Here is a 12448-nt window from a genome sequence, read left to right on the forward strand (position 1 = left end):
TGCCCCTGGCTGGCCAACGCCCGTCTCACCTTCTCCGAGTCTGCGGGATCCATGGTCGGATTATTCTGTGAGGACTCGGCTGAGTCGATAAAGAAGAGATCCCAAAAAGGCAGGCTCAGAGGAGGAAAACAATCTCGTTTAATCACTTTGGATGAACCGAATGAACAAAGCTTGCTCGCAGGCAAGTAGGCGAAATTTACAGAGGTGTCCCTGCACACAGGCGAGGAACACGGAAGTAACAAAAGGCACTTGCAAAAGGCAAGGAGGAATTGGGAAACACAAATCTCCTGCAAAAGGCAGGGAACACGAATGTAACAAAAAGCGCTTGCAACTGCAAGGAAAACTAACATAACCAAAATCGCTTGCAAACGGCAAGGAGAACTAACGTAACAAAAAACACTTGCTAACAGCAAGGACAAGAAAAACATAACTCACTTGCAACCGGCAAGGACGACACGAAATGTACACGGAATCAATCAACACGAGTATATCAAACAAAAGGTGACGCGGAAACACACACGTGAATACAAGTAAACTAAAGACGACGGCAGATTCAAAAAAAACTTTTACCAACAGGGAAACGCGGAGAACACTTGGACACGGAGGTGAGCAAATAATAATCCGACAGCTGGCTGTTGCTTGTCGGAGTCCTCTTATAGTCCTGATTGCAAACGCGCTGCAGGTGCGGAGCTGGGGAACGCCCCCCTCGTTGCTGGCACTGAAAACAAGAGCACAACAGGGCTGAGAACCGAACCATGACAGATACCCATTGTATCGTGAGGTTACTGGTAATGCCCAGCCCTACTGCTGTTGCAGTTACACCTAACAAGTGCCATGCTTGTCAGATAATGACAGTTTTCATGATCTCAGAGCTTTTAGAGCCAGAGGTGGCCTGAAGTTAGGTGGAGGTGGGTGCCTCCAAATTTAATATGCTGAGAAATAAATCATGCAAACATTTCTGGCCTGTCTGAACTTTATTATGACAGATATGTATGTCTGTTGTTAGAGTTGTTTCTAAAAAAAAATGTCTCATCCTTGATTGTAGGCACAAACCATGGATCAAAATTTGTTCGGAGGGGCCCCCAGGTTCCTCACCCGGCCCAAAGCGTTCGCCGTGTGCGTCGGCAAGGACGCGACACTGACCTGCACCATTGTTGGCAGCCCCACACCGCTCATCACCTGGGAGAAGGAAAAGCTGCAGCTGACATCCGGTGGCCGCTTCAAGACCGTGGAAGATGGGGACGTGTACCGTCTGACCATCTATGACTTGGCACTGGAAGACAGCGGTCAGTACCTGTGCAGGGCCAAAAACAGCGTCGGGGAGGCCTACGCTGCCGTGACCCTCAAAGTCGCCCTTCCCACGGAGATGACTCCTAGGGCCCCCGTTTTCATGGTCAAGCCCACCTCGGCACGTGTGGGTCTTGGGGGCGACGCCGTGTTCCACTGCAGAGTCGTGGCTCACCCCGATGCCAACTTCGACTGGGAGAAGGACGGCCGCTACCTGGGCGAGTCCAACCGCGTCAAGATCTTTTCGGACAGCGACAGCAGCAGTTTAAAGATCCAGAGCGTGCGCAACCTGGACAGCGGCACGTACACCTGCAGGGCCCAAAACACTTTGGGCCGGGCGCACGCCGCCGCCGCGCTGGTGGTGGATGCACAGGATGCCCACCTGTTCGGCGCGGAAAACCACACCTCCCTCCTCTCTCACCTCCAGAAGCGTAAAGAAGAAATGAAGAAGGACATATCCGTCTTTCGTGCTGAAGAAAGCGCCGCCTCGGACAAAATCACCGACAGTCTGAGTTCTCTGAGTCTGGAGCACGAGGTGAGGTCGTCGGTGCTGGCCAAGCTGCCCAAGGGCGTGTTCACTCGCACCTGCACCGTGACGGAGGGCAAGCATGCCAAACTCAGCTGCTTTGTGACGGGTCACCCCAAGCCTCACATCATTTGGAGGAAAGACGGAGTAAATATCAGCGAGGGCCGTCGCCACGTCATATATGAAGATCAGGCAGAAAACTTCATCCTCAAGATCCTGTACTGCAAGCAGAACGACAACGGCTTCTACACCTGCAATGCCACCAATATGGCCGGTCAGACCTACAGTGCTGTGCTGGTAACAGTCAAGGGTAAGTGGCCTTTAATTAGGCATGATACCAATATTTTCAATTTTAACATTACGAGTAACTCTTGAGTAGGCACTGATCCCAAGTACCGATACCACTTGTACTTTTAATACACCCCCCCCCCCCCCCAAAAAAAAAAAAACGCGACAGATTATTTTAAATAGAGATCTATATATCCAGTTTTAGCATTTTCCTTAAAATTGCATGAAGTTAATGTAAATGTTCTATTCTTCTAATTTCTAGTTCTTGATCGTATCAGACGCTGTCTTGGGTACTGATGTACCAGAATTAGGTCTGGTTATCAGCCCATTACCGATACCTGGTATCAGTAATCGCCCATCCTTACTTTAAATATAACATACAGCACAGTATTTTATTATTTATTTATTTATTTATTTTTCTCTTGCTAAGTTGTGGGTCAAATTAGCTCTTTTTTTTTTTTTTTTTTTTTTTTTTTTTAAGGTTAAAAATTATTTTAAAAGATTAAATAAAAAGAAAGTTAACTTTGTTCTTTTGTTTAAAGCTTACAATTGTCTCCTTTTTTATGTGTGTGTGTATATATATATATATATATATATATATATATATATATATATATATATATATATATATATATATATATATATATATATATATATATACACACACACACACACACACCGGTAATAATAATAATAAAAAAAGACTGAACATGCAGCAGCACCATGTTCTTGACCCACCAGGTCTGTTCAAAATGAGCCTGTACCATTCTGACCATTTTCACACATGCGAATGCCACACCCCAACTGGTTTAAACAAACCATGATGTACTCTATTTACATGTATTTTCATGTCCTTTAAATTTACTGCCAGCCATTTTAGAACATTTCAAAATTTTCAATACACACCCGATATTGTGTTCAATAATTATATAAACGGAATCTGCCAAATGACAAAATAGACCCTCTCCTTTCTGCCTTGTCCTGTTCTTTTTTAATAGACAGAAAAATGTAGGTTGCATAAAATGCAGCCATGACTCCCATGGACTCTCAAACTGTGTTTATTTCATATAAAATGAGGCTATGATGTCACCTTCTGGGTGAAACAATTTGATTCTCCCCCATCTATCCCCATACAAAAAAATGTAATTGACAAGTAGACTTGTCAATGGCAGTGAATGAATTAAAGTTTTGTTTCTCCTATGTCATCATGGATTATATTAAATGACTACCGTAAATAAAATGTAGGACCCGTTTGGGATTAGGTCCTTAATTTTCAATTTTTTTAAATAAATGTAATAATTTAAATTCATTCCATAAAATTAGCACAGTCCTTGCATTATAAGAAAATAATATCATATAACTTGTAAATAAAATGTTTTTGAAATAAAACATTTTGGCAGTCAACCATCATGTCCCACTTAGGTCGATTCTCTGTACATGTATTGTCAGGATCTTTTGACACAACTTTTGCATTAGATTTTGCAGGTATATCAAATGTAATGGCCAGTGAGTGTGAGAGAGCAGTCTAAATTAAAGTCAGCTCATTGCCAACTTTAATGGTATCAAAGGAACAGCAGGACCTACTGCACATACTGTCAGTGCCAGTAGGTCAAACACTGTGTCCACTCACTGCGCTAAAACATTTTAAAACGCGTGCGGCTTGTCGCAACATGATTCAATTGTGGCTCATATTCGGAGTGGAGGTGTAGTGTTGCGTCTATTTTCTGCTGCCGTTGAGAAGTTCACAGTTGCTATGTGGGGTTCACTCACATTGGCGTTAGTGCAAGCTCGTGTGATTTGCCCCTGGGGAGGATACTGATCAAACATGAAACTTACAGTGTCAAAACAGTTGATCTTTATGAGTTTTGACAGGAATCTCAGAATTTGTATAGTTGATCTTTGCGTTACTTGAATTCTTTGAGCTATGAGCTGACAGAAGTGCACAAGTGAATAAGAACGGCATGCGAAATTACAAGCAAATTAATTTTAGAAGTTTATCATGAGATTTTTTTGGCCAAATGACGATAACTAATTCCCCTAAGTTTCAATGGAAACGTTCTACCTTACATACATACAGTGTCTTGAAGACATTAATAAAATGACATGAGACTATTACCAAATGTGTGTAGTGTTATATCAAGAACATTTCCTGCTTTATCGTGCCAGAACCAAAGGTGCCGTTCAGGAGGAAGCTTCAAGACGTGGCGGTCCAAGAGAAAATGTCGGCCACGATGATGTGCGAGGTGCCGCTGACCGGCAGCAGGGCCGACTGGTTCATGGAGGAAACGCGTCTGGAGCAAAACGCCAAGTATCGCATGGAGGAACAAGGCACTCTGCGTCGCCTCACCATACACAACGTGACCACCAACGACGACGGGGTTTACATCTGCGAGATGAAGGAGGGCAGCCGCACTGTGGGCGAGCTCACCGTCCTGGGTATGGTTGAAAACTTTGCTCTTACATCACCTTAAAAACTCTGATAATGTAGAGAAGTGTAACGGTATGTCAAAAATCATCAGTAATATTCGATACTGTAAAATGCACAACAGAAAAGCGCTTATAAACATGACATAATTTAATAACATTTATGATAAAACAACTGCCAACTGATAGATCCTCTCAGGGAAGTGGAACATCAGTATGGTTGTTTGTCTCCTTTTTGGGAAAGTGCAACATCATTCAGTAGTCACTCTTTTTGAGGAAAGCGCAGCATTTGCCCTCTTTATAGGGAAGTGCAAGATCAATAGTTTGACTTTTTTTTCTTTTTTTCTTTTTTTTTAACAAAAGTACACCAGTAGTTTTTAGGAAATAATTTCACATTATAATGCTTTCATCTTTGTAGGAAAAATCCACCTCCAATAGTTTTTCTTTTTAGGAAAGTGCAACATTAATTCTTTATTTATTTATTTATTTTTTTTAAACAAAAGTACGCCATTAGTTTTTAGGAAATAATTTCACATTATGATACTTTCATCTTGATAGGAAAAATCCACCTCCAATAGTTTGTTTTCTTTTTAGTAAAGTGCAATATTAATAGTATATCTTCTTAGCAGTGTACAACATTGCTAGTTTCTCTTCTTTTTAGGATAACGTACTATTAATAGTTTGCAACATCAATAGTTTGTTTTCTTTTTAGGAAAGTGCTTTTTAGGAAAGTGCAACAATTAGTCGTATATCTTCTTAGCAATGTTCAACTTTGCTAGTTTCTCTTCTTTTTAGGATAACATACTATCAGTAGTTTGTCTTCATTTTCGGGAAGTGCAACATCAATAGTTTGTTTTCTTTCTATTAAAGTGCAAAGTCAATAGTCTGTATTCTTTTTAGGAATGTACAACATTGGTAGTTTATTTCTTTTTATGGAAGTGCACTATCAATAGTTTGTCTTTATTTTAGGCATGCACAACACCACTTGGATGTCTTCTTCTTAGGAAACTGCCCTTTCAGTAGTTTGTCTTTATTTTAGGGAAGTGCAACATCAAAAGTTTGTCTTCTTTTTAGGAGAGTGCAATATCAAAAGTCGGTGTTATTTTTAGGAATAAACAACATTAGTAGTTTGTCTTCTTTTTTGGAAAGTGCATTATCAATGGCTTGTCTTCATTTTAGCGAAGTGCAACATCAATAGTCACTTTATTCTTTTTTAGAAATGCATCCATCTGAATTATTATCTTTTTTTTTTCTTTTTTTTTACTTTGGCTGGATCTCAAATTTCGGGGTGTCTTAACGTGGGCAAAAGTGATGACAATTCTTTCTGAAAAGTGTTTTCAATAGACAGCATTGACATAGAGGGGCCAAAGTATTTTTTCGGTACTCCTGTTCTCACTGCGCATTGATATTGTCATTGGCCTTTTCTAATGAGTGTTTTTGATGTACTCTCAAAAAGCATGCCATTGATCACTTTCAGCACTGTATTTGTGTACAGAATAGATATGTACCGAATGTCCTGTACAAAACCTATTAATAGAAATATGAGTGAGTTAGACCCATTCTAATGTCATGTCCAATGTCTCAGGCAACATTACAAAGAAGCTTCCTCGGAGGACAGTTGTTCCCGTTAGCGACACCGTTATCTTCTGTGTGGAGCTGGAGCAGCCCTGTCCTGATGCTTACTGGACCCGCAATGGCGACAAGCTGCAGGCGGATTCCCGAATTTCCATCGCTTGCCTCCTCCGCCAGTACACGCTCACCATTCGGGAGTGTCAGGCGGATGATTCGGGAGAAGTGGCCTTTGTGGCTGGAGACTGCAAGACATCCACTCGATTCTCCGTCACCGGTGAGGAAATTTCCATTGTGCATTGTTGAAAAGCGACATTGGCCCTCACACTCACAGATGTTGAGTTCTTGTCTGATTTTTCTTTGATTTCAGCTTAACTTTATCTGTTAGTTGAACAGTTGATTTTTGAAATATGTATTTAATTATTCGATTGCATAAACCTCTTTGTTCTGTAGCGGCAAGGAAGCATCCTCCTGATCCCCCAGTCGATGCTGTGGTGCAGAACAAGACTGATTCATCCATCACCCTGCAGTGGTCTCCTCCTGACAGTGTCCGTCCCGTGCCCATCAAGGGATACATTGTGGAGAGGAGGAAGATTGGCACTCAGACCTGGCAGAGGTGCAACGTTGGAGAAATGATTTTGTCAACGGAGATCACAATCTGTAACTTCACAGAGGAAGCCACTTTCCAATTCCGTATATCTGCTATCAATGACTTTGGTCAGAGTGACTACCTAGAGGTGCCCGGAAGCTTCTACCTTGGTAAGACTGATATTTTTGGCACGACGAGACACTGAAGAATGCCACTGAACTGTCTTCCCTCGTGTTGTGTTCGTCCATTAAGAACCCGCTGCAGAAATCAGGAAAGGCCTTGTGGACAGCACCGCGATCTCCGGTGAAGAGTTCTCCATCTCGGTGGAGCTGTCGGCCGTTTGCTCAGGCTCCTGGTCTCTAAACGGCCGCTTGCTGCGAAGCGGTGGCGACTACCTCATCACCCGCTCCAAAAACGTGCACACGCTGCTCATCCGAGAGGTCAACTTGGATATGAACGGAACAGAAGTCAAGTTTGTGGGCGGAGGCTCCCAGAGCAGTTGCAGCTTAGCTGTCAAGGGTATGTCACAATGTCATATGCTAGTTTTTGCTTTTTTTGTGTGTTTGTGTGTGTGAAATCTTTGAATAACTCCCTTTCCCCTCATATGTGATTTAGCGCCGCCGGTCCGTTTCATCAATAAGTCAGATCAGCAAGAGGTGGTGATCTGCAGCGCCCAAGCCACCGCTCAGATGACGGCTGAGGTGTCGGATTACGACGCACAGGTTTGTGATGTTAATAAATATTCTTAATAATAGTGTCACTTTACTCCAACTGGTGTTTGGTTGGATAGCACCCCAATTACTGTAATAGCGGTGTGTGCTCTTTATAGTGAAATTAACTCTTTAATTTTTTTTTTTTTATTCTACTCAATTATTAGCTCAATTGTTTTGGACAAAAGATGACTTTGTTTTTATTATTATTATTATTATTATTATTATTATTATTTAGTTTTGGGTGGCGGGGGTCTGTTTATACAAAACTTGCTGCAATCACCAAGCAAAACTGCACTTCTAAAAGATTTGTCTAATTTTGTAATGCCAATGGATTTTCACAGGTGGTTTGGATGAGAAATGGACGAGAGGTAAAACTGGGCAAGAAGTATGAATACGTGACCATGGACCGCAAGAGGATCCTGAGGGTCCACAACGTTACAGAAGAAGACGTGGGCATCTACGAGTGTGTTTGCACTGATGACAGAATGTCCATGCAGCTCATTCTTAAAGGTACTGCACACTTCTGCACAGGCTTAGAAAAATGCTGATTATGTTAATTTATTCGTTTTGCTTCTGTAGATTAGAAAGGAGAATCCAGCAAATGAGTTCAAAAGGGCTCAGCAGTTTAATTCCATATTATGTGGAAATATTCTCTATGAACTAAGATAAACAGCATTACTGTATAACTATTTTTTCTTGTAAAACTGACAAGAGGCGTCAATTTGAAGGAGCCATTTAGTGGATGATGCACCTGACACATAACTTAAGAATTTAAAAAATTGTATGTGTGCACAGAGCTTTAGAGGAAAGAACACTATTTGAAGAAACACGCTAATAAAAAAAAAAAAATAGTATATACTGATATGTTTCTGTTTTTCCAGATGAACCTGCCAAGTTCCTAAACAAGCCCCAAGGTCCCATGGGTCTGTCATCCTCACTCAAAGGAGATCTCGAGTTGAGCTGTGAGGTTTCTCCGGCTAGCACGACAGTCGTGTGGAAAAAAGACCAGGTGGAGATTTTCGAGGACCAAAGAACCACCATCATCTCCAAAGGTACTCAAAGGAAACTCATCGTCAAGAATGCAAAAAGAAGCGATGAGGGTCATTACTCCTGCGAGACAGCCACTGACAAAGTCACATTCCAGGTCAAGATTAAAGGTAAGGGTTTAGCTTGTTTTTGCTCTCATTTTATTTGTTGACTCACTGATAGCAAAAACAATTTTCCTATCAGAAACTCTACCCCAGCCTGCCTTTTCCAACAAGGAGTTGGTGCAGAGGGAGGTACAAGTGGCTCTCTCCCAAAAAGCCAATCTCAGTTGCACAGTGTCAGACAGCAAGACCGAGGTGAAATGGTACAAAGACGGCAAGCTGCTCATATCCAGTCGAACCGTTTACACCGAAGCCAAAGGCAATCACCGTCAGCTGGTATTTGAAAAAGTGGAGAAGAGGGATGCCGGAGAATACACCTGCGAGGCTGGAGGAGAGAAGCTGGTCTTTAAAATTATTTTGCTTGGTAGGTTGACTTTTTGAGTGTCAACCTTCTACAAGATTGAACTACTGCAATATTGACTTTCTCAATTGAACTCATTTCAGACTCCCAGGCGGCTTTCTTGAACAAAGAAACAGTCCAGAGGGAAGTGGAAGCCATTCTCTCTGAGACAGCCACTCTGAGCTGTGAGGTGTTTGATTACAAAAGGGAGGTGAAATGGTACAAAGACGGCAAGCTGCTTGTCTCTGGTAAGACAATGCATGCCGAGACAAAGGGAAAGACTCGCCAGCTGGTGATCGATAGTGTGGAGAAGAAGGACGCCGGGGAGTACACCTGTGAAGCCGGGGCAGAGAAGCTGGTCTTTAAAATCCATGTGACTGGTAAGGATATCATTATTTAAAGTGTGGAGTTCCGTGATTAGCTCACAATTTTTTTTGTCTTCAGAGCCTCCACCAACCTTCGTCAACAAAGAGTCTGTCCAAAAGGAAGTGAAAGCAAATCTGTCCCAAAAAGCTACTCTAAGTTGTGAGGTCGCTGACGCAAAGACAGAGGTGAAATGGTACAAGGATGGGAAGCTCCTGGTCAGTAGCAAGACAATCCATGCGGAATCCAAGGGGAAGAGTCGCCAGCTGGTGATCGACAGCGTGGAGAAGAAGGATGCTGGAGAATACATCTGTGAAGCTGGTGCTGAGAAGTTGATCTTCAAACTCCAGGTGGCAGGTATGGGACAGCTGTAAACTGGATCTAATCCCTCTGCCAAATGCTTAAATGAAAATCAGGATCGTTTTGTGTGTTTTTGATGTTTATTTTATCTACTTAAACCAATTTCCACAAACATGTGGAAGTTGTCTGGCAGTGACATGCAGTGAAGATCATGGCTGGTGAGGCGCTGACATTATACAGTCAGAGCTACAAAAGTATGAGCCAAATAGAGTAGCATATTTCCCATGAAATTCACAGCTGGTTTAGGCTTACTCTGGAAAATTAGAGTGCATTTTTAAAGTTTCTGAAGACATTCTATTGGAGACATGAAGAGAGATGGAAACAAACTGCTCAATGCCCTTAGTCTTCTATCCAATATAGTCTTTTTGTTGGTTGTAAGCATAGAATTAAACAGTTCTTTAGTTTGTTGTACTCGTTTGTTTTTTTCTACAATAAACCACTATGATAGGAGAAAGGAACGGTACCACAGTCCAAGGGATGTGTTCAATGCAGTGTGATTGGAAAAGAAATTTGAAAATTTCTATTAATTTCATGCAGTTTTAAGGAAAAATGCTAAATTGTGCTATACAGGTCTTTCTTGAAAAAATACCTGTTATTGTATTTTTCTTGGGAAATTATATTTATCAAAAATTCTAGTGGTATTGTTATTTGGCCTTGGTGACTAAAGAGTTGAATACTCGTACAGGTATTGGTCTGAAAAAAAGTGGTATCAAACATCCGTAGTAGATATTAGGGGTGGGAATCTATGGGTACCTCACAATTTGATTTGATTCCGATTCAGAGCCTCACGATTCGAGTCAGTTCCAAGTCAGAGGCCTACGATTCGATTCAATTCCGATTCTGATGCATCACTTTATTGGCTTACATAAAACACTGGTACCTTTTTAAAACAAAAGCATAACTCAAGGAAAAGAAAGTAGTAATATTTCACACTTTAGACTTTTAGTAATGTGGCAAAGCAACCTGGTTTATAATAGTGTGTCAACACAAATTGCAAAAAGTACCAATGGCAGCATTTGCTAGAATAAATGTTTAGCTTCTCCTATAACAATACATTTACAAAAACATATTTCAACTTATCAATCTGATTTAGCGTAACCAGTATTTTAATACTTGAAAGTACAATATGCAGCATACAGCAGTGGCTTTTAGTTTTTTTTTATTTAAACTTTAAAAATTGATTTTTAATACCTCTGAATCTATTCCGAATCTTTTTAATATGATGATCGATGTATTATTAAAAATGTAAAAATCGATTTATCGTTCCCACCCCGACTATATATGCGATTATTTTTAACCTTGGCAGAGGTTCCTTGCTCTACTGAATACTTTTATTTTATTATGTGTATCAATGTTTGCCATGACATTTTTGACATCCAAGACAATGAATCAAGCCAATTCAATACAATGATTGACTATTTTCCTCTGCAGATGTTCAAATCAAGCCGGCCTTCTCCAACACTGACTCATTTCAGAGGGAGGTGATGGTCTCCTTGTCTCAGAAAGCTATTCTGAGCTGTGAAATGTTTGACAGCAAAACAGAGGTGAAATGGTACAAGGATGGCAAGCCGCTGGTCTCCACTAAGACAATACGTACAGAGTCCAAAGGCAAGACTCGTCTGTTGGTGTTTGACAGTGTGGAGAAGAAGGATGCTGGAGAATACACCTGTGAAGCCGGAAGCGAGAAGCTGATATGCAGGATGCAGGTGGCAGGTAGGATATGTCTCTGAATCGTAACACAGAAATGTTACTATTGTTGGTGAAGATGTGAAATGTAAGGGGAAATAACATGATAACTTTTGCCATTATTGCCACAGCGGTTCAACCCAAGTCAGCCTTCTCCAACAAGGAATCCATCACAAAAGAGGTGAAGGCTTTTGTCACTCAAAAAGCCACCCTGAGCTGTGAGGTGGCGGATTTGAAAATCGATGTAAAATGGTACAAGGACGGGAAGCTGCTCTCATCCAGCAAGACGCTTCGTGTGGAGTCCAAGGGAAAGAGTCGCCAGCTTGTGATTGACAGATTGGTAAAGGAGGACGCTGGGGAGTATATCTGTTCAGTTGGAACTGAGAAGCTGACTTTCACGATACAGGTGGCAGGTAGGAAATATAATATCATTCATATAGTTGCATATAGATGCATCCACAATGGCATTTTTTTTCATACACTTTTCTCTAAAATTTATCTGCAGATGCCCCCAGTGTTTTCTCTAACAAGGACACTGTCCAGAAAGAGGTGACAGCAATTTACTCCAAGAAAGCCACGCTGCGCTGTGAGGTCACCGAGTCCAAAACTGAGGTGAAATGGTATAAAGACGGCAAGCTGCTGGCTTCCAGCACAGCGGTCCACATGGAGACAAAGGGCAAGAATCGAGAGCTGGTGATAGACAAAATGGACAAAAAAGATGTTGGTCAATACACTTGTGAGGCTGGATCGGAGAAGCTGACATTTAAGCTGCAGATGGAAGGTAAATTGTGGTTGTCATTTTCATGATGTTGGTCAGAAGTAGGGGTGTGAATTGCCTAGTACCTGACGATTCGATTCGTATCACGATTCACAGGTCACGATTCGATTCGATACCGATTAATCCCGATACGAATTTATAAGTCGATTGTTGCGATTTTTTTTCATTCAAATTTAGAAAATACTAATCAGTAAGCTTGTAGAGTGTAAGATTTATATGAAAATGTATTATTTATTTATCTGAAATTTCAGTCTTATAGAGGTTGTAATCTGTTTCATGTTTGAACAGCATTAAAATAAAATATTAAGGCTTAATGTTCCGTTCATATAACATTCTTCCATGCTCAAGGTGTGAATCCTAAAAAAAGAAAATAAAAA

General features: G+C 41.2%; 1 protein-coding gene across 1 annotated transcript in view; it reads left to right on the forward strand.

Annotated features, from left to right (window-relative positions):
* Positions 1-12448, forward strand: part of obscnb (obscurin, cytoskeletal calmodulin and titin-interacting RhoGEF b) — a 75260-nt gene that overhangs the window by 7863 nt on the left and 54949 nt on the right. Inside the window, exons 2-15 of the mRNA XM_077507796.1 lie at positions 1046-2123; positions 4268-4537; positions 6111-6371; positions 6548-6853; positions 6936-7202; positions 7299-7405; positions 7738-7906; positions 8278-8553; positions 8627-8908; positions 8989-9264; positions 9329-9604; positions 11039-11320; positions 11425-11706; positions 11799-12074. Coding sequence (XP_077363922.1) covers positions 1055-2123; positions 4268-4537; positions 6111-6371; positions 6548-6853; positions 6936-7202; positions 7299-7405; positions 7738-7906; positions 8278-8553; positions 8627-8908; positions 8989-9264; positions 9329-9604; positions 11039-11320; positions 11425-11706; positions 11799-12074 — 4399 coding nt within the window. The 5' untranslated portion in view covers positions 1046-1054. The remainder of the gene's footprint in view (positions 1-1045; positions 2124-4267; positions 4538-6110; positions 6372-6547; positions 6854-6935; positions 7203-7298; positions 7406-7737; positions 7907-8277; positions 8554-8626; positions 8909-8988; positions 9265-9328; positions 9605-11038; positions 11321-11424; positions 11707-11798; positions 12075-12448) is intronic.

The sequence above is a fragment of the Festucalex cinctus genome, chromosome 1, assembly GCF_051991245.1.
Source record: "Festucalex cinctus isolate MCC-2025b chromosome 1, RoL_Fcin_1.0, whole genome shotgun sequence".
Taxonomy (NCBI): Eukaryota; Metazoa; Chordata; class Actinopteri; order Syngnathiformes; family Syngnathidae; genus Festucalex; species Festucalex cinctus.